The sequence below is a fragment of the Cyanistes caeruleus genome, chromosome 8 (genome assembly GCF_971803275.1).
Source record: "Cyanistes caeruleus chromosome 8, bCyaCae1.hap1.1, whole genome shotgun sequence".
Lineage (NCBI taxonomy): Eukaryota > Metazoa > Chordata > Aves > Passeriformes > Paridae > Cyanistes > Cyanistes caeruleus.
In genome coordinates, this window is record NC_141708.1 from 19,473,397 (window position 1) to 19,500,059 (window position 26,663).

General features: G+C 53.1%; 1 protein-coding gene across 11 annotated transcripts in view; it reads left to right on the plus strand.

Moving 5' to 3' along the window:
* PSD (pleckstrin and Sec7 domain containing) overlaps positions 1-26,663 on the plus strand; it is a 46,672-nt gene that overhangs the window by 5,506 nt on the left and 14,503 nt on the right. For 6 of the 11 annotated variants that reach the window (XM_086898980.1, XM_086898981.1, XM_086898978.1 and 3 more), the window contains 9 exons: positions 5,842-6,733; positions 6,814-6,916; positions 7,557-8,025; positions 14,261-14,704; positions 23,402-23,596; positions 24,100-24,180; positions 24,723-24,835; positions 25,638-25,696; positions 26,243-26,332. In XM_086898980.1, the coding sequence (XP_086755106.1) occupies positions 5,966-6,733; positions 6,814-6,916; positions 7,557-8,025; positions 14,261-14,704; positions 23,402-23,596; positions 24,100-24,180; positions 24,723-24,835; positions 25,638-25,696; positions 26,243-26,332 (2,322 nt within the window). In that variant the 5' untranslated portion in view covers positions 5,842-5,965. Of the gene's footprint in view, positions 1-2,414; positions 2,944-5,841; positions 6,734-6,813; positions 6,917-7,556; positions 8,026-14,260; positions 14,705-23,401; positions 23,597-24,099; positions 24,181-24,722; positions 24,836-25,637; positions 25,697-26,242; positions 26,333-26,663 lie in introns of those variants that run through there. The other 5 variants (XM_086898986.1, XM_086898984.1, XM_086898985.1 and 2 more) reach the window with 3 other exon arrangements.

The following is a 26,663-nucleotide window of genomic DNA, read 5'->3' on the forward strand; positions in this document are numbered from 1 at the left end:
GTTCAGCTTCCCTTGCTTTCACTGGGACTCATTGCCTGTGTGGCTGGAGTTTCTATTTCCATGATGCTTCCAGTCAGTTGGGTGAGAAGAGCCCATCTGCTGATGGAGTGATTGTTCTCCCCCTTGCAGGCCTACACTGTGCCCTGAGGCTACAGCACAGCCACACTGATTTTGGCAGCAGTGAGGTAGAATATGCCCTTGTACCCTTTACAATGCCTTTAGCACAAAGCACACCTGAGAGGAAATGGCTCTGACGGCCTTCTTAAGCTCAGAGAAGCAGCCCTGGGGTGCACTACAGTGTTTACCCCAAGTGGAGCTGCAGCTGCAGCACATTTCTAGAGACTGATCCATGTGCCTTAGGGCAAGCTGAGCATGAGCATCTCCTGGAGCCACCTGGGGGAAAGAGCTAGTCTAACCCCTCTTCACCCAAATTTCATCTAGATCTGTACAGCTGTTCAGAACTAGGACATGTCAGGTTGATCTCTTCCAAGCTGGAAGTTCATCATTGTGCTTCCCTGACGATACCCAGACCCTTCTGACTTTGGGAGGGAAAAGTGTATTGCAAACTTATGAAGATGACCAAGGACAGTGCTGGTAATATTTAGAAAACTCCTGGAAGCTCCCTGTTGCAGGATCTGAAGGCTGAAAGGGATGACTTGGAGTTGAGTGGACTCTAATACAGGAAGAACATGGTACCTGCAGGCAAGAACTAGAGGTCCTGAGGTACCCAAATGGTAGTAAAGAGAGTTCTCAGTGCACTGCACTCCTATCTCTCTATCTAAGCCCACTGGGTTGCGGCTGGGAGCTGAAGTGTGGGGGATACCTTGTCCCCTTCTGTCATCTGCCAGAGGGGTTTTATGCTCCTTCCTGTCCTTCATCATGGGGAGGGATTCGCAGTAGGAGGGATCAGGAGAGCCAGGGCTAAATCCTGAAAAATCCTGATCCAAGTGAGGCTTATGTCAGTGCTGGTCAGGCCCACGTGTGTGGACACATCTTTCATGGGCTATAGGGCTGTGGGAAGGTAAGTGGGATACAGAGCAGGACACTGTAGGGAGAGCAAGAGCTACTGCTACGGCAGGGAAAACACATGTTTTGGACAGAAATATGTTTTCTATGAATGGTCTGGATCTCCAGTCAGGATGGCAGGAAAAGACCTCTCTCTTACCTTCTGCAGCTCTCAGCAGGGCTGCCTGCAGGTGCCGGGAAGGCACAAATACGCCTTGTCCTGGTATGGACACGCTGGGAAAGCTCTGAGCTCTTCCACTTGGTTAAATTTGTCACTCTGGCTGTGGCTTAAAGAAAAGCCTTCCCCCTCCCTGCCCTCCTGCCATCAAGAAGCTGCTGAAGGAATCAGGTCGTTGATCCTTCAGCAGTGAGGCCTCTAATTAGCCCAGCTTCTTGGAGTCTGCCAGAAAAGCCGGCTGTGTGTAAGGCAGCTGAGTCCTCAAGTGTGGGGGAGAGAGGCCCCTCACAGGCAGGAGCCTGGAGAAGGAAGGAGAAGATGGCAGCACTTTGATGCATTAAATATGAGGAAAGTCTTCCCTGCCTGATGCTTTTTCCCCATGCCTGGGAGGGCAGAAGGAGACACTTTCTGGGTGACAGTGGGGGCAGGTGAGCTTGGAGCTGGGCTTGCTGCAGGCAGAGAAAGCAGCAAGGAGAAGCAGCTCTTCCCAAATTCTCTTGCAGACACGATGTGCACATGAAGCCCCAGCTCCCCTGGGCTTCTACTTGTCTCATACACATTTAATAGTGATTGCTGGGCTGGGTAATAAAGTGCTGTTTAATAGCAAATCAATCTGGCAACCTGCGAGAGCACAAAGTGCTGGCTGCCAGTCCCAGTGGCTGCCACAAGCAGGCCCAGTGCACTGGAAGCCCTTTCCTGAAGCCCTGCCACAGCACCCCTCACCTTGGTACTCAGCTGTCCCATATGAGCTCTGCTCACACGTGCCACTGGTGGAGTCCCCATGCCTAGGCAGGAGACTAAGGCTAGGCGATTTTCCCACCCTTGAATGTAGAAGTGATTTCCTGAGATTCGTGTGGCATTTACCATCCTTGGGGTGCCTAGTGACACTGTGATATCAAGTTCCTGGTGGCCTGAGACACCTTGGCACCCATGGCTGTAGTGTGCTTAGGGTGATTACCTTTGGAGAGACCCTGGCACAGAGCCTGTGCTCTAAGGCAAGGACTTGCTGATGTTGGTTGGCAGCCTGGACCACACAGCAGCTTTTGTCTTCTCATCCTCGTGGTTCTTAAGCAACAGTGGAGCACAGGGGAGCCTGCACCCTATGGCATAGGGCACAAGGCAAAGGCTGTGCATGCTCATGCATGACACGTGCCAGTGGCCACATAGCAACTTGCATATGCATCTGAGCCGGGTCAGGCCGTTCATGTTGATGTGCACGCTGATGAACGGAGAAATTCACGCCGGGACATGGGGACGTGAGCGGTGCGGCATTGGAACAGGCACACCGGCGGCATCCGGCGCCGCGCTGCCAGTGCACCGAGGCCAGGCTCGCCCTGGCACAGGGGTGTGCACAGCGGGACCCGGGCGTGCGGCCGATGCTCCCGAGGTGGGGTCCCGCCGGCTGCCCACCCACGGGGACACGCACCGCTGTGAACCGGGTGCTCCTCGCGGGCCGGTGCCGCCGGGTGGGCGGGGCGCGGCGCCCGGAGAGGGTTTCCCATTGGCTGCCGTGGCTGTCAGCGGGGCGGAGTGACAGGCCCGGCCGGGATTAGCGCGGCAGGGAGCGGCGGGTTGCGGCCGGTGGCACCGTGCTGCATCGTGCCGTACCGAGCTGTAGTGTACCGTACCGTACCGTACCGTACCGTACCGTACTGTACCGTACCGTACCCTGACCGACCGGGCCGAGCCGCGCCGTGCCGGCAGCAGCGTGGAGGAGCGGCGCGTAGGATGCGGTGGCGGCGGCGGCGGCGGCACTGCCGGTGAGACGCGGGGAGCGGAGCGGAGCGGGGCGGGGCGCGGCGGGAACCGGAGGCCGAAATGGGGCGTCGGGGGAGCGGGGAAAGTTGCAGCAGTTGTTGCAGAGACCGGGGCGGCTTTGCGCCCTCCCGGCAGCGGCGGGCGGCGGCACGGGGCTGCGGTGGCTCCCGGCGGGGCCGAGACCCGCTCCGGCCGCCGTGTGCCCGTGCGGCGGGACGGGCGCGGGGCGATGCCCAGGCACGGAGATCGCGGCGGGCGGCTCCGCCGGGCCCCCTGGCCGGGGGTGCTCCCTCCTCATCCGGATGGATGTCACATCCACTCAGGGTTGATCCCGCCAAGACGGGAGGTGCCGGGTGAGGGAAGCCGGGCAGGGGGGGCCGGGGAGTGAAGAGCATGTTCAGCCTGAGCTCCAAGGTGGGGACACGTCCCCTGCCTAGACGCCACACCAGAAAGAGGTCACCTGTTTGCCCCACAGCCTCAGGGCCTCCAGACATCCCGCATCGGTCACCGCTTCATCCCCTCCAACTGCTCTGTGTCCCTCTGGAGGGCAAAGTCATCCTGGGGCCATCTGCCCCAGTCCCCTCAGGCAGCCCGGCAGCCACAGCCTGGTTTCCCCCACTCCCTGTGATGGGTTCTATGTCCAACACACAAATACTGCCCATCGTGTGAATTTAACCCCCAGCCCTGCACCTCTTGCCTCTCTCCTGTCTCTGTCCCGTTCTTTGCCATATCTGTTCTCATCCTCTCCCGTCTCCTACGCCTTGTCCCCACACTCCGTGGCGTGGGTGTGTGCTTCCCCCGCAGTGTAAGCAGCTCCTGCTGCCTGCTGCCTTCGCTCCGCATCACCCCCTTCCACCAGGCAAGCGCTTGCATGGGGAGCAGCCACCCCCTGTTGCACTGGGTATGGCTCAAAGCAATGCCCAGGTGGCATCTCTGGGCATTCCTTTGGCCGTTAAGAAGGGACAGCCAGGAATAACAAGTTTCTTGTGAGATGTTTTATTGAACAAATTGAATCCCCCAATGACGTGTAGCCCCTGGCTATCACACTGCAGCTCCTGAGTTTTTCTCTTTGAATGTGTGCCCAGGGTTGCCCAGGCAGTCACCCTGTGAGATTTTCTTTGCAGGACTTCTCCTGCCTTTAGGCAGCAGGACCAACAAGGCTTTCTTCAGCCCACCAGTGTTTTACAGCCTAACCCATTCATCACAGTGATTTAAGGAGCATCCGTTTGATTCACAATCGAAATCAGCAAGCAGGAAGCTGTAGCTCATTCCATCGCCGCTTTTTTGTCTCAGTTGCATTTGTGCTTTTTACCTTTCATTATTAAAGAAAAGCTCACTCTACTGCGTGGTGGAGCCATCCAGCTTTGGTGGGTCAAAGGCAGGCATGACCTTTACTCTAAATTTGATAATTCTGTTTTAATAACGAGGAGGACATTCTGCTTATCCCAGTTGTTCTAGTAATAACTCACATATTTTGAGATAGGCTGGTTTTTGTAGATTTGTTATGTTACAGTGAAAGCAAACTATTCCTAGAGATAAGTTTTTTCCTTGGCATATGTGTCAGTCTGCATTGAGATAAAAAGTGGAATTTCATTTGAAATATATAAACCCCGCATCTTTATTATTTAGCAGTTAACTTCAGCAACCTTGAATTCGAACACAACCATAGCAGGAGAAAAATATTGTAAAAACAGTACATGATAAATTAATCAGGAGAATAAAATTTGCAGTGAGCGAATTAGAGATTGCTGTTGCTCAGCAGTGTGATAGTGCAGATAAATGGGCGCCTACCCCACAGGTGTGGTTTGGGTTATTTCATTAATAGTTTTGTCTGTGCATCTCTGGAGCCTAAACACTTGAAAATTCAGCCCCACATCCTTTAGGAATCTAATCCTGTCTGGTTTGCACTCTGAAACAAGGAGAGGAAAATCATGCTTTCCTGTTTGCAGCTTGCATATGGTTTCTCACTTTCAAATGATCAAAGTGAAGGACTCAGTATCTTGGCATCTGTCAGAAGGCACAAGCAGCCAAGACAGAGTCTTCTCTGCACATTAGGAATTCGAAGAAACTCAGGGAAGGATAAGTACAAGTTTTAGCTCCACTGGGAGAAAGAAAAATGTCAGCAGCCCTGCCAGCGGGGTTGGTGGGGGCTCCAGGTCCTGCCTTTCCCTGCAGCCACCCACCTGCTGTTGTGAGGTGGCTGGTCTCATCTCCGGGTATACGGTCTCTGGGCAGAGACAGGCAAGCGAGTGAGCTATGTGCAGGGCAGGCTTGCTGTGTTCCCCCAGGCTGGGATTGTCTGTTACCACTGCTTTTTGAATCTACTGGTGTTGACAGCTCTGTCTGTGCCATCAGTAGTGGCTGTGACATGTGCTGGTGTGACACAGTTTAAACCCAGGCTGACCTCCAAAGAGAGAGGCTCCTTGCCCTTGCTGCTCATATTAAACTCCTTGAGCAAGTATAATTGGAGGATGTCTCAGTGATACAGTAGGTATTTTTTTTTTCCCCATTACCTTAGTAGGCTGTAGGCTGTGGGTAGTAATATATTCAGCCTAAAGCAGAATGAATGAAACCCATTTTATAGTGCATTCTCTTGCAATGTCTGGGGTGCTGAACTGTGGGGGAAAATGTCTGAGCATCCTGGCACCCTGGGGAGAAAGCAAACACTCTGGGTGCCTGGGGACCAAGCAATGGGCTGCCAGCATCCCTGCAGTGGTGCCGGTGTGATGCCCTTGATGAACCTTGCCTGCTTCTTGCAGCAGGAAAGGATTCGCTGGGGCTGTCTCACCTGGAGCATATCTTTCTTCTGCCACAAGGTCAGGGCACCTTCGGTCTGTCCTCCCCGTGGCCCCAGACTCTTTTCTGTTCCTTCCCTAACCAGCTCCTTGCCCTTGTTTCAGGGCTGCCTGAGGATGCATTGCCTCTTGTCTCAGACATCTCAGGGCTGCTGGGAACCTGCCTTGCTGTGCCTGTGCCACCCTGCTGGGCTCCGGACCTGACACCTCTGTGCCCTCTTCTGGCAGGATGGCCCAAGCAGGGGCACCCGTCCGCTTCCACCCCGAGGAGGGCTGCACCGCCTCTCCCCCGCCCTTTGCCCACAGGGCGGCCCGGAGGCCCTGGCGGGCGGGGGGAAGCCCCGAGGCTGGGCGGTGCAGCTCCCCACCCTGCCTCACCCCCAACCTCAACGCCGGCCGCCTCCACCTGCTGCGCAAGGGCCTGGCGCCCGATGCCCGCCGCTGCCCCCTCGGCCTCTACAACAGCACCGGCTCCTTGGCCCGCAGGCCGGCTGAGGCAGCGCCCTTCGGCAGCGGGAGCTGCCCCGCCACGGGCCGCCTGACTGCCCCCTCCACCCCGCGGTGGGGCCGGCCCAGCCCGGCTGTGGCCTCTCCAGGCAGCCGCAGTCCTCCAGCCCCAGAGGGACACAGCTCTGTGGTCACCTTCCGCTTCATTGAGAAGGCCAGCGTGCGGACGCTGGGTTGCCCGACAGCTCCCCATCTCCGCTGGGAGAATGGCCCCTACAGCCTCAGCCGCAGTCTGGAGCTCGGTGGGGACATGGGATCCCCCCAGCCCCAGCCCCTGCCTCAGGAGCGGCTCCTGCACACGCTGAAGCTGGAGGCTTCTGCATCTGACCCACTGCTGGCCGGGGGCAGGACTCCAGCGGGGACACGTCCCTGTGAGAAGGAGCTCTGTGCCCTCAACACCAGCTGCCTCTGCCGATCCCTAACCAACGGGCTGCCAGAGGAGTTCCCCACATTCGCCAGGAGTCCCCTGAAGCCAGAGCCCCGACACCAGGTAGGTACCAGGGTCTCACATGTTGGGCATGGGCTCTGCCCTGGGGATGCTTTGCCCACTCATTGCTCTCCTCTCTGCAGGGCAGTACCTGGCTGTATCCCCGGCAGAGCTCTGCCCATGCCCAGCGCATTGCCAAGGCCAAGTGGGAATTCTTCTATGGCTCCTCAGATACCCCAAAGACAGGTAAGAAATTGTGGGCAGAGGCCATCAGGTTGGCCCATCCCTCCTTTTAAGTCTGTACTGTTGGCAGGACTCTCACTGGGGCTGCCCATCCCTTGGGTCTTCTCAGTGCCCAGCAAAGAGCTGAGATTCCCCCAAGTCTGGCCAGCCTGTACCCTCCTGGGGTCAGATTGTGCATGTACCAGCCTCCGTGCAAAATCCCCTGTGGCCATGCAAAAGAGGTGACAAAAAGCCCCTGGCTGCCTCCACAGAAGAGCTTTTGGGTTTAGATGGGGTCCCAGGGCTGGCTGGAGATGCACTAGCACTGACAGCCTGTCTCTGCCTCTTGCACTCTTTCTCCTTCTGCCACCTCTTCGCTGTTCCCCTGTGTCCCTCAACATGGTAGAGTCACTCTTCCTGAAGGTGTTCAAGAAACTGGAATGGCACTTAGTGATATGGTGCTATGTTTTGTTGACATGGTGGTGTTTGGTCAAAGGTTGGACTTGACAATCTTGGAGGTCTTTTTGAAGCTTAATGACTCCATGATGTGTGACCCCACTCTCGGTGTGTGTGTGTGTGTGTGTGTGTGGTGCTGCAGGAGTGGCTCCTCAGAGCTCCCCACTGCAGCTCCCTGTAGCTCTGAACGCTTGGGCCTTCCTTGCAGGCTCCTCTGCCCCTGACTCTGCTCCCCTGGCTGAACTCCCCCAGAAGTCTGTCTCCCCACTGCCAGCCGAGCCACCGGGGTTGGTACCTGAGCACAGCCTGAGCCATGTGGAGGTGGAGATAGAAGTGTCTCCTTTGGGCAGCCAGAAGCCTGGCTCCTGTGAAACTGGGATTATAAGGAGGACCGTGAAGTATTCTGAGACTGATCTGGACACTGTGCCACTGAGGTGCTATCGTGAAACAAACATCGATGACATCCTGGCCGAGAAGGAGGAGGTGGATTCAGCAATTGAGAGCCAGAAGGACAGTGAGAGCAACCCAAGTTTTGTGGGCACACCAGGCAGGAGGAACAGCACACCAGAGGAGCCACCTGCCCCAGGCACCAGCTGCTCCAAGGATGGGCTGCAGGACAGGGATGTGGACGAGGACAATGAGGTGTTTGAAGCGATGAGGAAGGAAAACAGGGAAAGGTGAGGATCTGTGTGCAAGGGCAAAAAGCTCTTCTCACCCTCCTTATTGTACCCTGCGTGGCAAAACAAGCTTTGCTGAAGTGACTGAGCCAAAAATCCCAGTAGCAACATGCAAGCTGTGCATGAGGGTTAGATGGGGGCCTGGATTGCACCACAGGGATTGGGACTGGGGGCAGGGCTGGGAGGGGCCCCTCACTGCCCTATGGAAAGAGTAAGCCAGCCTAGGGGATCCAGCACTGTGCCGTGGGCCTCACTCACCTGGGGTGAACCCTGCAGCTCAGGTTGCCCAGCTGAGTCGAGGCTTCCCAGCATGAGTCCTGCCATGGTGCTGCCAGGTGTTGGGGTGACAGTGTCAGGACCCCAGAGCACAGGTTGTGTTCTGGAGCTACTCTGGCCTGCCAGGTGCTGCTGGGCTGCCCTTCTCCCCACAGATGACTGTGTTTCAGCAGTGAGAGCAGTTCTGTTTCCTCAGCCTCATTAGGTATTTGCCATGTTCAGGAAAGTGTAGGAGATACTTTGGGATCAAAAAAGCAGTGTGTTGCCTTCTGTGTCATTTTTCACATATGTGGCAAAACACCCTGTGCTGGGAGGCTGATGGAGTGGGTGGCACCAAGATTATCATTCAGCTGCCTACCCATGGGCAGCATGTGTGCTCTCACCTGCTATCTGCCCCATGCCAGGCACTGGCAATTAGCCGATGTGGGAGATGGCATTTTGGTTTGGTGGCATGCCCATGGAGTTTCTGCTGGAGTGGTAGTTTGACCATGAGGAGTGATGAGCATCATCAGGTCCAAAGCACTGTGTGGGACAGCCACCTGGAGGGGAAAGGCCCTGTGCAGGCATGTTCTGACATCTACATTGTCAAGAGTCTTGAGTCAGGTGAGGAGGTTCAGCATCATCAGCAAGTGCTCCATAGGAGTAGGGACAGGTCTCATCTGGGAAGCGCAAAACCAGGGTGATGCCTGGGATACCACGTGGCAGTATGAACTCACCTAGCTGTGCAGAAGGTAGGTGGAGAGCATTTAGGTGGAAGAAAAGGAAAAGGGAGGTTTTGATGTCAGCAGAAGTTAAAAATAATTAAATACATACATTAATAATACATTAATACAGTAGTGCCCCTGCACTGGGAAGGAAAAGAATGAAGGTGCTGAGCTAGCAAGGAGGGAAGGGTGTGCATCTCTAGAGGAGCTGAACTCCTGTCAGTTTTTTCCAACCATTGCATCTCTATTGGAGGGGATAAATACATGCCAGCCACCCTGTCCTCAAAAATTTGAGTTCTAGAGAAAATCTGTAAATAAGCCATTTGTAATGGTTTTTTGTGGGGTTTTTTTTTTTTCCCAAATGAATGTTTGAGTAAAGTTACTGCAAGTTCTTCAATTTGCTGTAACAATTCTTTTGCATAGTTTTGTTTTGTTTCCAGATATCTTTGAGGCCTCTGTGAGCTGTAAGCCTCAATCTGGTTTTTGTCCTCTGAGACACCCTACTGTAGCTCCCCAGCCAGTGCTGAAAGCTTGGATGTGTCCTTAAACAACCACTGTTGCTCCTAAAAGATGTTGCTCCCAGTATAATTACCACTGTGTGTATGGGGGTGTCATGTTCATTTGGCACAGCTTCTTTGTAGACCAGTTGTTTTTTTTCCCCGCAGCCCTCTGAATATTCCCCTGGTAAGTGCAGACCCTCTAGACAGTGTCTTGAAAAATCACGAGGCTCAAATTGCGAGCTTGTTCAGTCCCTGCATCACCGCCCTGGGTTTTTGCTTACACACTGTTTTGAGCTCTGCAGCTGCAGTCCTTATCCCTGTTTACCAGTCACTAGTATTGATGTTTTCTTCTTCAAGCTTTCTGCTTTGCCTGCTCTCAGGAGGGGTGAAGTTGGGGGGATGAAGAAGCTACCCTGGCTTCCTGGACCTGGCACCATTCTGCTGCTGCAGGAGCTGCTGAACCCCACACCTGTCCTGGTTGCTGGGAAGGACCAGCCCTTCAAAACCACTGAAGTGCTTTTTGATGCTGATTTTCAGCTTTTAGATATGAACATCCCTTTGAAAATCTGGCTTTAAGGATTTAGCACCCTCTGCAAGAAGGACTTTGGCTTGGTACTGCCTCGTTTTGCTTCATATTCTGGCCAAAGTTCAGAATCTTCTTTTGTGATTTACCCTCCCAAAATAAGAGAGCATGCTAACAGTAAAAAAAAAAAAATCTACACCAAATCCAACAAGACACTATAAGCGATGGAAGAAATATTGTCCTCTTACAGCACATCTGCTTCCTGAATATATTCAGAGTTATATCTACTGACTCTAATGATTAGTCTAAGCCTTTACTGTCTTTATTCCTATTAGTCCCAGAGAGCTGAGACCTGTCAGCGAGATCAGGCTCAGTTCCCTTCCTCCCTGAGCATCGGCAGACATGCTGGCTAAGCTATAGGAAGAGGCTGGTTTGCCCCTCAGCATGGGTGCCTTGGGCTGATAAGAAAGAAGAGGCTTTGCTAGGGAATGCTCTGCTCCCCTGAGAGCACTGAGGGCTGATGGGAGGCAGTGATGCCTTTTCTCCCTGCAAGGCTTGCCTAGAAAAGCCCTTAGATCTTCTACTTGGGAAACCTTTCCAGAGCCTTTGTGCTTGCTGCTTGTTGGCAAGAAAATAGCCACAGGGCAAGCCTTGTTGGGGATTAGAAAAATGGTTATGATCTCAATCCCATGAAATACTTAAGCATGTGCTTAACCTGCATCAAGCCTCTGATGTGTTGTCCCAGAGCCCAAAGTGGCCATAGAACCACAGCTCGGGGTGATGCTCCGGGATGGAGCAGAGGGGAAGTTTGGGGTGATGCTGGCAGGGGCCTGGAAATGAGCAGGGGAGGTACCCACAGCTCTTGTGGGGGCAGGGGATAGTATGATGGCATGGATGTAGCAGGGGAGTGTGGACAGTCAGGGGAGACTGCAGTGCCTGTGGTCAGTACCTGTGCCTAAGCATGGGACAGAGTGAGGACACTGAGCTCTAAGAGCAGGCTGCTGCAAGGCTGGAGGAGTACTGCAAAGGAGCTTGGGGGGACTGCAAGGTGCTGCTAAGACAGGTCTGTACAAGAGCTTTGTTGAGAGAAGAATAAAGCTAGGTGCTACTGGACAGTGCTGAACAGCCTCAATTTCTTTGAACTGAGCTGGGATCCTCACACAGCAGCTGCTGTGCCTGTGCAGGCTGGAGGAGCCTGGAGCTGGAGGAGTCAGGCATGGCTGAGTCAGGGGTCTGGAGGGTCATAGGAGCATTTAGCAGAGAGCTAAGACCACCGAGGGCTGGAGAAGAGATTTTCCCCTCTGGCTCCCCTGAGCCAGCGATGTCATGTCTCTGCAGCACCATGTCTCTGCAGCCAGGGAGAGTGAGCCCCTTCCCCTCCATCAGCCATTAGATGCATCAGAAACCCAGTTGCTCAGACCCCATACCCAGAGCTTTGCCTGAGGCACTGTTGGCTCCCTGATCTACTTCCCTTCCATGTCTGCCTGGACCTTTCCTAAAGGAGGCTCACTGCCTCTCCTGCACCAGCTCAAGGCTGGAAACCTGTTTGCTCTCCTACTGTCTGTCACCCTTGCACAGATACTCAATTACAGCTTCTGCGTCTCCTTCTCTCCCCTGCTCCTCTCAGCTGGGTTTGTCTGGCTTGGTCTCAGCGCAGGGACCCTTCCTGGGGGACCAGGGCACAGCGTGGAGGAACTGGGCAGTACAACAGGGGCTAATGAAGCATCTGGGTCTGAGCAGGCAATATTGCTCCTTGCTGCTGCAACTACATCCTTCAGGAACTGAATGGTTTTGTGCTTGATATTGTGGGGTGAAGACACTGTTTCCAGAGGTTGGGTGGTGTGGACAAAACCAGCCATGGTTTTTCTGTGGCCTGGTGGCAATATACTTGACCTCAAAAAACGAGCCCGCCTACCTCTCCTGGAAACAAGATTCCCTCCAATCTGGCATTATCTTCCCTGACACAGTTTTCACCCTCCTCATGGGTTCAGGGTGCAAAACGGCCAGCAACACTAGCTTAGTTTAGTAGCATGGGGCTGGATGGGAAGGATGGAAAATGCACATTTGCATCTGTAAAGCACATCTGCGGATATTAAAGAGGTTTCTTTTGCCTTGTCCTCACCGAAAGCCACTGTCTTGGTTTGAAAAAGACACGTGTCTGCTATGGAAGGCAGAAACCTCCCATGAAATAAATAATAATGTAAACCATCCCCCCACTTCAAAATATTATAATCTTGAAATCAAAGTGCTCTCAGGCAAAGATATGTGAATATGAGTAACAGTTCTTTACTAAGAAAATTAAAATAAAAATGCAGTAGTACAAAAAGGAAAACCAACAAAAAATCCAGACAGAGTCAGAATACAACCTGACACGCTGTTGGTCAGGGTGTTGGTAGCAGTCTGATTAAATGGTGGCTGCTGTCCTCCTGCAGTGACAAATGCGGTTCTGTTGAAGCAGTGATCCTGTAAAAGGCTGTAGTTTTCCTCTGAAGGACCAGTGGTGATGTATATGGGTTTGGTCTTTCTGCTGGGAATCCAGTGGAGAAAGGCTGACTGTGGTGTTCCAAGTCTCAGATTATATCCAGGTAGGAATGCTTGGCTCCTCCCCCAGGTGGAGTATCTCACAATGGGATGATGTAATTTTATCAGTCATGCAGTGACACTCAATGGCCCATTAACAGAAGATATTCCCCTGGAGAGAGGATGGGTTATGGAAGAAATAAAGAACATTGGCCCACCTGGTTTTAACAGCTGGCTCATTAACAGAAGATAGCCCCCAGTTATGAGGGATGGGAGATAAAGAACACTTCCCCACCTGGTTTCAACAGATGGTGATAGAATACATACTTTTGGTTACATCTTGCACTGCAACCCAAGACAGCCACTTCAGAAGTGGCTGCTCCTGGGGCTCCTACAGGAACTGTAAGAGTGTCACATGCTGCATAGCCAGGCAAACACTGGTGGATGGGTGAGATCAGCCTGCACCCTGCCTCTCTTACCTGTGTCTGGCTTCACTGCTCTTCCCTTGAAACCAGCTGGCACTCTGGGGGAGTCAAGCTGCCAGCTCTTGGCCTGCTGAAGTAATTGGGGTGAGATTTTTGAGTGGCATGTGAAGGCTAATGAATGAAAATAATTTGGTGTGTGTTACAGCAACACATCTTCTGAGCTCTCTGTAGGAAGCTGTTTGTTCATAACAAATGTTATGACAGGCTGGAGCAGTTCTTCTCCTTTAATCAGAGAAGAGAGTGGCATAACAAGTGCTTCTCTGCTGCTTTAATAAAATGATAACAGCTTATGAGTAAAGTAGGCTTTTAGGGCTGTGTTGTGCTTGTACTGCTGAAGCACTGATGTTCCCTGGGTTGGAAACATTTGTACTGTCACATGCTTAGGTAGGTGGGCAAGCTGTACTTCACCTCATTTACAGGACAAAACACTCAGGGCTTCAGGGTTTAGAAACTTCCGTGTTGGGCTGGACCCAGACCACCATTGGAGACAGGCTGGGCCTTTCTATGGGGCTGATCCCTGATAAGATGATGAGCTAGGACCAATCATGGCCTATAGGGCATGGGCCAGTTCAGATCCCCAAGCCCAGAGATGGGTGTGAGGCTCCCTCTGTGCTGCCTGGGGGAACCTGGAGCTCAGTATCACTTTGTGGTCAGTCAAATATGTCTCCTGGGACTCAACATCACCTTGTGGAAACAGCCAGCAGACCTTGCAGGTGAGTGTTGGTCATGCTCTGAGCATAGTACTCAGTGACCACAGTGCAGAGTTCATGGAGGAAGGTGTCATGCTGTCCTGAGCAGCTTCAGGAGGAGCTTCTTGGTGATAGAAGCTCTGAAGGCTCATGAAAAATTCAGCCAGTTCCAGAATTGGTTGGAAATGGAGTTGAACCACATCCTGCTTCTTGTACTTGAGCCCTTTATTGGATCTAAGCTCAAGTCAAGTGATTGGGAGCAGTAGCCATCTCATAAGCTTCTTATGAGGATGAGCCACTAAAGGAACAAAAGTCTGTGGCGCATTAAAGGAGAAGCATATGTCTGGAGGGAGGCCATCCCAGTCCTGCTTCCCATGGTGTCTTGGGTAGGCAAGGCGTTTCCTTGGTGGTCTAAAGATGTTCAGAAGAGATTTTTACCCTTCTTAGTTTCCTTTTGAAGCAGTGTGTGGGCTTTTGTTTTGGGGTTTTGATCCCTTGTTCTTCAATGATCTGTTCTTCTCACTTTCTCTCCCTCTAGGATCATGGACCGAGACACACAGGGTATGCTCAAGTCTCCAGTGCCTTTCCTTCTAGGGCACAGCCTCTCCAAGGATGGCATGGACTCTTTCAGCAAACATTTTGAGACCATCATGGAGTCCCATAGAGCCAAAGGCACATCTTACACCAGCCTGGACTCCATTGACATCCTTTCTTCCCCAGCCCGTACCCATGGGACTTTTTTCACTTTTGACCTCCCAACCCTCACCCCAGAAATACAGGGAAAAATCCGAGACAGCGCCAAGGTGATCGAGGAGAACTTTGCTCCTCTGGCTCACTTGGAGCCAGACTCTGGAACCAGTTCAGCCACAGATGCCCCCTGGACAGAGAGGGAGGAGGAACGGGGGAGACGAAGGAAGGGCACTCGGCACAGCCCTTGCCACTCAGAGGACAGCTTTGGCACTCCCTTAGCCTCCAACACAAGGTGAGTGACCAAAGTTGCTTGCTGTCCAGCTGGGCCACTAAGAATTGATGTGGAGTCTTAATGCTGTGAGGTTTGGTTTGCAGCCAGAGCCTAACTTGTATTGCTGGGGAAGGGTAGGACTGTGTGTGCTAGATTTTCTAGGCAGTGGCTGATCAGGCCAGTGATCACCACAGTATTTATTGTGGTAGGTGTGTTGATGGGAGCACAACTCGTTTTTCATCTTTGCCAGCTTTGTAGGTACTGGAGGACTGTGAGGTTTCCTTCAGCCAAGCAAGCAAGGAATGCCAGAACTTCAATCCTCTGGTGGTTTTCTTTGCAAGGTAGTCCAGCATCTGTGATGGTATGGGGAGACACCGGTCTGAAGTTGACTACCAGTAGAAATTTGACAATGTTTCCCTAGTGGGGACTTTGTCTCTTGCCATCTGCACTGCAGCCACTTGTTTCTTAAAGGCAGGAGTCCCATGGTCTTGTACCTGTTGTTCTGCTTCCTGAACCTCTTCAGCCTTGCTCATGTTGGAAGATGGAGGGCAGAGATAAGCCCTCATCCACTTTCCAGACTTTGGTCTTTTTTACATCAAACCTCTGTCACAGTCTGTGCCGTCTTTGTAGGCTCAGCTTGGGGTGGCTGGGTGGAGATCTAAGCTCTGTGTCTTCTCTGGTATCTGCAATCAAGAGAGGAGAGTGGGATATTGCATCAGCTCTGTGGTCCTTGCGTCAGTCCAAGGGCCTTTTGGGGCAGAGAGGAGCTGGGTTAGGCCTTCCCTTTTTTAGGGACACTGAAGCCAGAGATGTGGTAGCACAGAGGCCTGACAAGATTTGTGCCATAAAACTGGTCATGTCTGGGAGGCACATGGCAGTGAAGGGTGACAGTATCCAGCCATGATCAGTGCTCTCCGCAAGAAGAATTGGCTTCCTATTCTTGTTCCAAGGCAAGGGACTGAAACACAGCACCCTGGAGAAAGCTAAAGGACGGTATCTGACTAACTGTCCATGGGGTGCCATTGTACCACAGCACGGCAATGCAGGAGCACAGGCAGGTGTGAGGGTGCAGAGGCACAGCTGGCAGCAGGAGCAGCAATGAGGTGGCTTAACAGAGATTGTTCCTCACTGGTTTATAGTCAGTGGAGCACAGAGCATGCTGGCAGTGCTGAGGACACTGTGGTGCTGTTCTCCCCTCCTAGCTCAGGTTTCAGAGCAGTGCTGGCCTGCAACACAGGCCATGGTGGGATGTTGTGTATCCCCCAAGCAGCCCTAGATCTTTGCTGAGTCTCTTGTCATCTCTTCCAGTGAGAGTACCTCTGCTTTGGTGACAGAGGAGCACAGGGGAAATGCAGCTGCAGCCCCCACTGTGCTCCCTGGCGTGGGGACCCCAAGGCCTGGGGGGCTTCCCATAGCACCGTAACTTCCAGCCTCACCTTCTGTTACACATGCATACAGAGTCCCAAACAACTACCTTTCCCTGCTTAGAAACTATTCCCTTAGTTATCAGTAGGTCCTTGCACAGCACTTCTTTTTGTCCAGTTCAAGCCCTGTTTCTTGCCCATGTCCTGGACTGTTCTGATCTGCCATGCTGCCCTGCAGTAGGTGAGCAGGTGCCCTGGCTCCAGTGGTGGCCTGAAGCAGAGACTGCAGGAAAGACAGTGAGAAATGAGATGTGGAGGAGCAGGGCTCTGTTGCAGGCCTCCAGCAGGGAGCAGTCCAGCTCTGCTCCCCAGCATGGAGTGAGCCTGTCCTCACAGTCCCGCAGGCAACAGTGAACGGAGGGGCAGGTGTGGTTGGCATCTGCCATCTGGTGCAGTGGAAAGGAGTGGAGATTGCGGCTGGGAGCAGGAACTAGGTTGGGAACCAGGGAAGGCATGTGGCACCAGGGTCTAAGACAGCCCATCATCTGCAGAATGAGTCCTCAGGTGGCAGGAGTTTCTGACAAGGGAGAGATCCAAGAAGTTTCCTCTTCCCCATCACTGGTGCTACCAACTTTCTAGACTCTCAGTGGAGCTGACCATGAAACTGAAGAATCCCAAGTAGTTTCAGGAAGAAGTGGCTGGGTTGATTGCTCAAAGATTCTCATGAATTTGAACCAGCAGATCCTGATGCCTGGCAGGGCTGATCTGATCGAGCAGAGCTTATCCTTATAATTCTCCCACTAAGGGGTATTCAGTGGAAATTGACGAGGAAAGGAGCTAAAGAACCTCTGCAGTCGCTATAGTGCATCATCACCTGTGCCAGCAGGGCCAGAGCAAGGCATTCACCACTGCCCATGGTCTCAGGCAGTACAGACTGACTGCCACCTGCACAGGTAGACTGGGTACCCTGGCAGGGGGACTCTGCAGTGGAGACTATGCTTTATACTGTCAGTCTCAGGGTTGGCAGAGGTGACCTCAGGCTGCAGGGCTTTCGTGTGACTGGTGATGAGCACCAGTGGGTCTAGGCCTGCATGTGCTGCCCTCTGGCCATCTTCCTCGTGTCCCCAAAAGCTTTGCTGCTAACTGTTGTAATAGTTGGGGTTGTGATCTGGGTTGGAGACAGCCTTGCAGCCTGTGACTTCCTCCCTCCCTTAGTGGCAGGATGCCCCTGCATTGCTGGGGAGATGTGGTGTCCTCCACAGCCAGTGGCCTTGGGTCATGCAGCCTTGTTGCTTACTCCGAGGCTCTGGTGTACCTCCGCACATAATAACTAAGACCACGCTTTTATCTTGACCTTGTACATGGGAAGTGTGTTTAAGTGCAGACCTACAAAGGCCTCCCCTAGGATGCCTGCACCTACTCACTTGGTTGAAAGGAATGGAGCAGAGACTGAACCCCCTTCCTGCCCTGCCCACAGTGGGATCCCTGTCACCCCACAGTGACATCCCTGGCATAGGCTCTGGGAGTAGGTTATCACCTGATTTGGGAAGGAGGTGAAAGTGTGCAGGTGCCTTGCTCTCACTGGGCAGAGAGCTGCAGTTAAAGCAGGTTTTCCCTGTGGCTGTGACAGACCTCTGCAGAGTATGTGTGGAGACAGAGCCCTCCAGGGCTAGGGAGTCCTGGACACAGGGAGGCCTGCCAGGGACGGATGCAGCGCAGGCAAGCTGGTGGGGCAGGAGCTGGGGCAGCTCTAGGGACTGCACAGAGATTGCTTCAGTGGTGACCCCCAGACTTCTGCAACTGCAGGTCCAAATTGCAGGATTTGGCCAAGCTGTGGGATTAAAGCTGGTGTCCGGAGGGTCACCTGGCTTGCCCAGTCCTATACAGGTAGGCACTGGGGACTGTGGGGCATCAGTCCCAAAGGACTTCATTAATTTAATTAATTTCATTAGATGCAACCTGCATCTCTTTGTGGGTGCAAGCTCCCTGAAATCCAGCTGCCCACCTTCCCTGCAATCCCACTCCTCTGGAGCCAGCCTTGGCTCCGGGCACAGTCGTGCCGGTCTCTGAGGTTTGTCCGCGGAGGGAAAAGACGTGACTCGCCCCCCGAGTGAGGCAGGTTCCGCTGGGACCTCATCGGGGCTTGCCTGCGGAGGGACAGAAAGAAGGGTAGGCGGGAGAAGCAACATCAAAGGCGGAGGGCTGCGAACAGCCTGGTGAAAAGGGCCGGACACCACGGCGAGGGCAGCACGCCTGGAGCCTCGCTAGAGGGAGAGCTCAGCCCTGGAGCTGCGGCTGTGTGGGGGGAGCGGGGAGCCCGTGGGGCTGGCAGCCGCCCCGGGCGGAGGATGCGCCGGGAGTCGGAGCTGCGGCCCTGCCAGAGCGCGGCTGCCGGAGCACGGAGCCTGCCAGCCAGCTCCGCTGCCTTTCTTTATAAGGCTCCTTTTGTTACCGCAGCGCTCGGGGAGCCGGTGCCCCTCCCCTTCCAGGGCCAGCGCAGGTCTCAGCTGGCCTGAGCTCCCAGGTAGCGCTGGGCAAACTGGTGAGGATGCCCTGAAGGGCTGTGCCCAGTTTGGGGCCCCTGGGGTGGATTCGGGGTGTGATGCAGGAGGTTGAGGCTGAGAGCTGAGTAGAGGAAGGTGGACTTTAAGGAAAGGATGAAGATAGGGGAAGGAAAGTATGAGGTGGGCTGGAGTGATAGCACAGTAGGGAGACAAGGCTAGGGTGCAGGATGAACAGTCTCCCCACAAGCATTGGCAGAGCAAGAAATAAAGGACAAGCCTGGGGGAATTTTCTCCTTTGTAAGCCATGTCAAGCCATGAAGAGCAGCAGGAGCCAGGACATAGAACACATCAGCCCAGCAGGGCATAAAGGGCAGTAGATCCCAGGGATGGCAGGTCTGCCTGCAGAGGCATGAGCAGCAACACATACCTGTGGGATGCAGCCCCATGTATCAGGTGTTGATTCCAGCTCTCGGATCTGACTCAGAGCCCCTAGGCTGGTCTTGGCCCAAGGGTCCAAGACACCCAGGTTCTCCTGTGCTGACCCTATAGCATGTGTGTTTCTGAAGGAGAAGACCACCCTCCATCCAGCAGGTGAGTAATTTAAGGCTCTCGGCTAGCACCAGAAATTGTTTGGTGGGGTTGTAGTGTCAGTCCCTGTCCTCTGCAGGAGCAGTTGTGTCCCTCATAAGAAGAGCTGGTGGGATGGGGTGATGGAGGACAAATAGACATCATAGACATCTCTAGAGAATGCTGGTGTTGCAGGGGAAGTTCTGGAAGTCTGCAGAAAAACAAGACTCTGGAGGGGCACAGCTGCCCAAAGTTCAGCGCTATCTGGATCTGTTAGCAGTAACACCAGTGGGTGCTGCTGTGGCTGGGAGATTGTTGGACTCCAGAGCTGCCAGAAAGCACAATCAGACGTGCCTGCGGTTGGAGGCTGGTCTAGCTGACCTTCAAGTGTCCTCCCAGCCCTAACTTCAATTCTGTGAGGAATGAACCGGCCCAGATTTTTGCTGTCATAAATCAAAGTCGCTCCACTGAGACCGATGGAGGGAGCTGCGTTTATTTAGCTCAGCCAAAGATCCGGTCTGGTACATTCTTAGCAGCAACATTAGGCAAGCTTGGTTTGCAGAGGCAATGAGCATGGAGCTATGCATATGGGCCTTCCAGAATTGAGGGGAGAGTGCTACTTTGCCCCATGCACCTGTTCTTTGTGCATTTGCACCAAGCTCCTTGCCATGTCCCTTCAGGTGTAGGATGAAACCAGCCTCATGTGGGGGAGCACAAGGTACTTGAATCATGTTTAAAGGTCTGGGGTTTCCTGCAGCAGATGTCTTGCATAGAACTGTGTCAGGACAAACCTGAACAGCCCAGAGGCTCAGCTGAGCACACCCCAGCTCCTGGGGAACAGGTTGTTGCTGCAGGAAGGGTCCCACCATGCAGATACATCTCTGCTGGCATCTGGGAGGTGGAGGTCAACCCCTTGGGCCTGGCTTTGCAGAACAAGTGCCTTCTTGCTGCTCCACTTCCAGGAGAGAAAATTTACTTCTGGTTGCTGGAAAACCGAGTAAACATGGTGCCAAGTAAGCTTGGTTGATGGTGGCAAGGTGGAAAGGATGTCAGGACTCCTGCAGTGACACACTGCATTGCAGCCAGGGAAGGTGCTGTGGTCTCTGCTTCTGGGCACCAGGCAGTCAGCTAGAGGAGGAATACTGCGATGAGATGATGATCCAGCTCTGGGAAAGGAGTGCTTGGCCCTGAGAAGGAACATATTGGCCCTGGAGAGCCATCTGACCTGGAAGAAGCAGTGTGTTTGGTATGGTGGCTCTGAGCAGGACCATGATTCTGCAGCAGCTTTCCAGGGCAGGGAGCACAAGTCCTTCTGCTGAGCTGGGGTGGGAAGTGGTCAGTGAAGAGCCTCTGTCCCAGGGTGAGCCCTAAGCCCTGTGCTGGATCACGTGCCTTCCTTGCAGAGACCCCCAGACGTGCCTCGCTGTAGCACACAGGCTCCAGCAAACACTTCTGAGGTGACAGGGGGACCTGTGCTCCCAATGACGTGAGTGGTGGCAGCAGGGAGAGGAATGAGCTAGCACTGCGTCTGTTCAGGAATGACTTACTTCATGCACACCAGGGATACTTGCACAATATCAAGTTTGATCTTTATTCCTTAAGTGTGTATTTAATGTGAAAAATATTATCTCAGTGTTTCTTCAAGCCAAACTAAAATGTCACTTTACTAAATACACCAAAACCCCTCACCCTTAGACCTGCAATTAGCTCATTGGTGAGAAAATTAGCATAACCTCAATTACCTCAGACGTGAACACATCTCTTGCTCTGCTCTCCATTTACTTGAGAATTGGGCTCTTGTTTTTCTGTCTTCAACCTGCATGTTCTCCAAGCCAACCGGGGCTTTGAGTGGTGGCAGATAGGTACCACAAAGGGGGCATACTGAGCCTACAGAGGCTGACTGGCCATATTTAACTGCATGAGAGTGGCTTGAGTGCTAGAAAAAAACCCATTTCATGGTATGGTTGAATAGTGCCCCATCCTGAGAGCAAGGTTATGCTTTGCTGTAAAACATCAAATCAGTACTGGGACTTGGTGAGGGAGGGGGCAGCAGATTCCATTGGTAGAGCTACTTTGAGACTCAAGGTTTGAGATCCCTGCATGGCCATTGCAAGAAGCAAGGCAGGAATTGTAGTCACAGGTTGGGACCCTGCAGGGAGATACAGGTATTGAAGGACAAGAGAAACTCTGTAAACAGCCCCATTCCCATATGCTCAGCAGTACGTAGGAAAGCTGAGGATCATAGATTGGGAAGAGAGGTCATGGGGGGAGATTTGGAGCTTTAGGTTTGTCTGTGGATACTCCAGGAACTGGCCATGTGAGGGAGGACAACCTCTCAGGCGGGTCCAGAAGGCTATCAGGAGTTTTAGAGATGGTGCAGAGAAGAACTAAAAGATTTTGAGAGGGTGACTGAGCAGCAACTTGCTCTGGAGATGCAGTTAGAGCATGGGGAGTGTTGGAGGGATGGCTTTGCATTTTGTAGCTCAGCCTGTGGCTGGAAAAGCACCCTTGGAACTGTTGGGCTGCAAATGGGACTAGTTCCTGTGCCCTTGTGATAACAGATAAGGATTTTAGCAAAAAAATGCAGTCACCACAACCCATGGCTGGCAGGTGCCAGCTGCTGGGATGGATTAATCTCCTCTGTCTCTGGGAATCAAAGAGCCTGTGACCTCTGTCCTTGTTTGAGGTCACAGTGACTCCAGCTACACAAGGAGCTGAAATAGGGCCCAGGTGTGTGCCCAGCACTGGCCCAGCAGCACCCAGCCTGTTCTGTCAGGCACCCCTCAGAGCAGCTTTGACCCTGCCAGACAGTGAAGGCACAGCCAGGCCCCAGGGCCCATGCCAGCAGCACCTTTGGATGTGGCTGTTTTGGGAGGAGAAGAGCTTCTAGGCAGGTGGGAGATTTGCCCACAGGATGGGGTACACTCACAATGTGGACAGTGATGCTGGAGGCTGCCTGCCCAGCTCCCCAGAGCTGGTGGAGTCAGACCTGGTGAGCTCGTGGTGCCCCTGTGACCACGCTCGCGGCTGCTTCCACCAGGGTGCATTGGAGTGATGGACAGGCTCCCTGGGGAGGACTGGAGCCAAGTGGGCACAGATCTGTCTCAGCCACCCATACAGGTCTTACCACAATCACCTCCTGGCATCAGAGTTCAGCAGTGTTCTGAGCAAAGCACATCTCTCCAAGAACTTGCAGAGTGTTGGAGCTTTCATCAGGGAAGTGTCTGACCCAAAGGTTTGAGTGCAGAGCAGCGTCTGCTGCTGCATGCTGGCTGGTGGTGACAGGAAGGTGGAGAGGATGGCACCTGAGAGACCCCCTGAGGCATGGGGCAGCTTGTCAGTGTTGTGCAGGGCTCCCCTGGCACAGGCAGCGCTGAGCAGGAGGAGGCTCGTCCTTCTTGAAAAGAGCAGAGCCTCAAGGAGATTGGTCTGGGTAATTGGCTCAGGAGAGCAGGCCTCTTAAAACTCAATTAGAGTCTTTCAAAAATAAATCAGACTGGAACATTGTAAGGGCTGCCAGAAAATTTGGACGAGGTCAGAGTTGCTTAACATTTGTTGTTGATTAGATTCAACCAGCTTTTGGTTGGGATAACTTCTGCACAGCTGAGTCAGATTGCTTTGGGGACCAAGCCAAAAGTATCTCCTAACATGGCCATTTAAGGCGTGGTGGGCTGAGAGCTGATGGGCAGCCTGGAGAAGACTGCACTCCACTGTGAGCTGGGAAGCCAGGGGGGTTTTCCTTCGTCCTCACTTTCTCTGCCTCGGCTTTGCCGTCTGTGCAGTGCTTTGAAATCAGTGGGTGTGCAGAGGTGAACGAAGGAATTAGAGTTGTCTTGTCTTGGGTAGAAACTGCACTTGAGAGCAGCACGGGACGTTGGTCCAGATTAAAAAATGAGTATGGAGCTGTAGGACAGCATGTGATGTGCACATGTTTCTGCTCCAAGTCTCTGCAACAGCTGAGCTTGGCAGAGCCTAAGCCCACACATGCAGTTTCACAGGTTCAAAGTGGGGGACTTTGGGATAGTTGTCTTTTCCTACCACATCCAGTATGAATGTTGGTTTGAGTGCCTTGGTCCAGTCAGTCGCTGGTGCTGTCCCTTTACCCTACCTCTCTTCCTACACCCTCCCTTAGCTGACCTCAGTGTCTCTGACTGGTGCAGTTCATCCTGGGTCCCAGCAGTGAGTAGCTAGGCTCCAAAGCAGGGTGAGGAGCATTTCCTGAGAGGCTGAGCAAGGAGGGGATCTGTGGGCAGGCTAACGTGGAGTGTCCCTTCCCATTGCAGCGACCGCCCCCAGAGCCAGCTGGTTTCAGACTCAGAGTCGGAGATGGACAGTGTGGAGCAGCTGGCCCTGGGCAGCACGGACACCCTTTCCAATGGACACAAGGCTGACCTGGAGGCTGCCAAACGCCTGGCCAAGAGGCTCTACAACCTGGATGGCTTTAAGAAAGCAGATGTGGCTCGCCACTTGGGGAAGAAGTACGTGTGGGTATTTGGAAGGAATGTTCCATTCTGCAAGGAGCTCACTTGCACCTGCAGTGCACCTGCAGCTGCTGCCCTTGTGGGGCACCAGGCTGGCAAGGAACTGCTGGCAGGACCTTCAAATCCATTCCTTGTGACTGGTACATTTGCACCAGGTGTTCCCTTTAAAGGTCTAAAAACCTAGAAGACATCCAGTTTTTCGTACCTTCCTACCATGACTGCATCTTGGATACTTCAGTAAGGTGTTGGGGCGTGGGGGTGGCTGACTGACCTCTTGTGGGCCCTTCCCTCTATAGCTTCTCCATTTTCTCTTACATGCCCAGTATTCCCAGTGAATTTGTGGGTGACTTCTCTGAGTTTCACAGGAGTATGGGGTGTCTCTGTCCTTGTCAGGCTTCTTGCAAACCTGGGCAGCTCCCAGCCTCCTGGAATCCATCCAGCCCCTGTGTGCCCCACAGCCTGGTTGATTCCATTCTCACCCTCCCCCTTTTCTGTTTCAGCAATGAGTTCAGCAGGATGGTGGCAGGGGAATATCTGAAGTTCTTCGTGTTCACAGGGATGAGTCTGGATCAGGCTCTCAGGTCAGAACTGGGTGTGTGTACGTGTGTGTGTGGTGGCCACCAGAGTGGGGTCCCAACCGACTGTGCCCTCTGCAGCCACACAGAGATCTGCAGGAGCAAGCAGACCCCATAGCTGCCACCTGGAGATCCTCTTCCCTCTTAAATAGGAGGGTGATTTCCAAGATGGTCTCTCAGCCATGCAACAAAGAAAAATCCCTCTTAACTGAATGCAGTCAGTGCAGTTGAATGACAGTCAGGATCACCTAGGCCTGACTTTCCAGGTCTTGAACTTAAATCCGTCTGTTGTTACACCTACCTCCTTTCCCACTGTAGCTCCTGATACTGGCTGTAGGTCTCTGTGATGTTCCAGCAGGATATGGTGCTGTGGGCTTGGAGGAGTCCCGCAGTGGGTTTGGAGGGAGGGAAGGATGTGCAAAGCAGGGCTTCATCCAGCACATAGGAAGGTCTCAAAACCAGAAAGCACAGCTCCATTCCTGTACAGGGTGAGTTGCAGAAACTGCAGTGTGCTTTATGTGTGACCAACGCTGCTGCTGCTTTTCCAGGTCCTTTCTAAAAGAGCTGGCCTTGATGGGAGAGACACAAGAGCGAGAGCGAGTGCTGGCTCATTTTTCCCAGCGTTACTATGAGTGTAATCCCAATGCCATCTCTTCAGAAGGTAAGAAACTGTGCATGTCTGTGGGGAGTGTGTGTGTGTGCATGTGTGTGTTTCAGGGGAGCCTATGTGTCAGCTCAATGAATGTGCTCAAAATGAAACTAGAGAGCAGGCAGAGAGCCTGTACTGATGCCTTAGAAGATAGCCCCAGTATGTCATTTCCCTCAAATGACAGATGCTTTAGATTTTTTTTTTTTTTAAGCCTGCTCTGGTTGGATGATGCATAATTAGGGCTTAACTAATTTTTAATTTTGACCTTGAGCAGATTAGCACAAGAGACACACTTAGCACACTCCTTACCAAATAGACCCCAGCTCTCAGACCCTCAGCTTAGGAAATATCTAAGTGATAATGCCTGGCACTTATGTGCCTAGCATTTCATGAGCACAGACAGACACTTGGTCATATTTCATGTCTTCACACCTCTTCTGTGTGCATTCACACAGAATGGGTCTGCTTCTGGATCTGCTCTGGGCTGTCTCTAGGACAGGTGAGGTTTGGGCTGTGCCATGCTAGGAGCTCTGCTGGATTAGCTACAGCATCACTGCCTGACTATAGGGGCAGCAGGCTTGGAAGGGAATTTGTATGCTCAGGTTTGGAACCAGCAGCTTCCTACCTGCTTACCTGCAGGCTGTCAGCACTGCAGTGACTGCTGCATCCTCTTGTGTCCAGGGTGGGAGGAAGGGCTCAGCACTGTCTTGGGGGCTCAGAGACCCCATAGCCTTGCTGAGATGCTGAGGCACTGGAGCACCAGCTGCAGGGCTGGGCTGGGAGCTCTAATTCCTGTCCTGTGCTTGTGCTGCAGACGGAGCCCACACCCTCACGTGCGCCCTGATGCTGCTAAACACAGATCTGCATGGACATGTAAGTTACCACTGCCGTTGCTCCAGACTGTCCTCTGTCTGATCTCACCACACTGAAACTGTAGGTGCTCAGGGAAGAGTGAAGACAGTGTCAGATGAGCAGGAGGCATGGGACCCTGGGCCCATAAGAGCTGGTCACCCCTAATGCATTTGGTGAGGAGAGGCAAGAAAGGCTAAATTAGAGGAGAGGCTGATGAAGGAGAGAGTGGGGCTTTGAAGGAGACTTGCTGAGCTGAAAGATGTAGAGTTAGAATGAGGACAGAAAAGAAAACTGAACAGGAAAAGAAGGTGGGAATGAGACTCCAAAACCAGCTGCTGTTGGGAGCAGGGAGCACACAGTTTTGCAAAAGGCTATTTAAAACTTCTGGAATCTCTGCAAAGCCAGCAGCTTCCCCATACTTGCAAGCAGTCTTCCAGAGACCTAGCTGGTCTCTCACCCCTCTGCCAAGATGGGGTGTTTGTTCCTGGGCTGTGGGACCTGCTCTAGCCAGCAATGAGCTCAGTCCCAAAGGTTATCCTGATGTTTCTCTCCCCCTGACTCCCCCAGAACATTGGGAAGAGAATGTCCTGCTCCGACTTCATCGGCAACTTGGAGGGACTCAATGGAGGCACTGACTTCCCCAAGGAGCTGCTTAAGGTAAATTTGGTTGTTCTCCATGGCTGCCCAAGCAGCAGAAGTGAGAGCTTTGGGCTGGATGACATGGAGGGCTACCTGAGATGCTATGAATGCAAGATGCATTTACATGCAAGAACAGTGATGGTCCCTGAGCCTGCAGTTGTGCTCCTGCCTTGCTGAGGGAAACATGGGCTGCTCCATTCCCCCAGCAGGACACTGGAGCTTTGCCTGGGGTTCTGATTCCCTCATTGCTCTTGCTGGGCCTGTGTTGCAGGCAAGGGAGCATACATGGGGCAGCTTACTAGGGCTGGTTTGCCCAGATACAGCCAGAGGCTTCCTGGCATCAATCCTG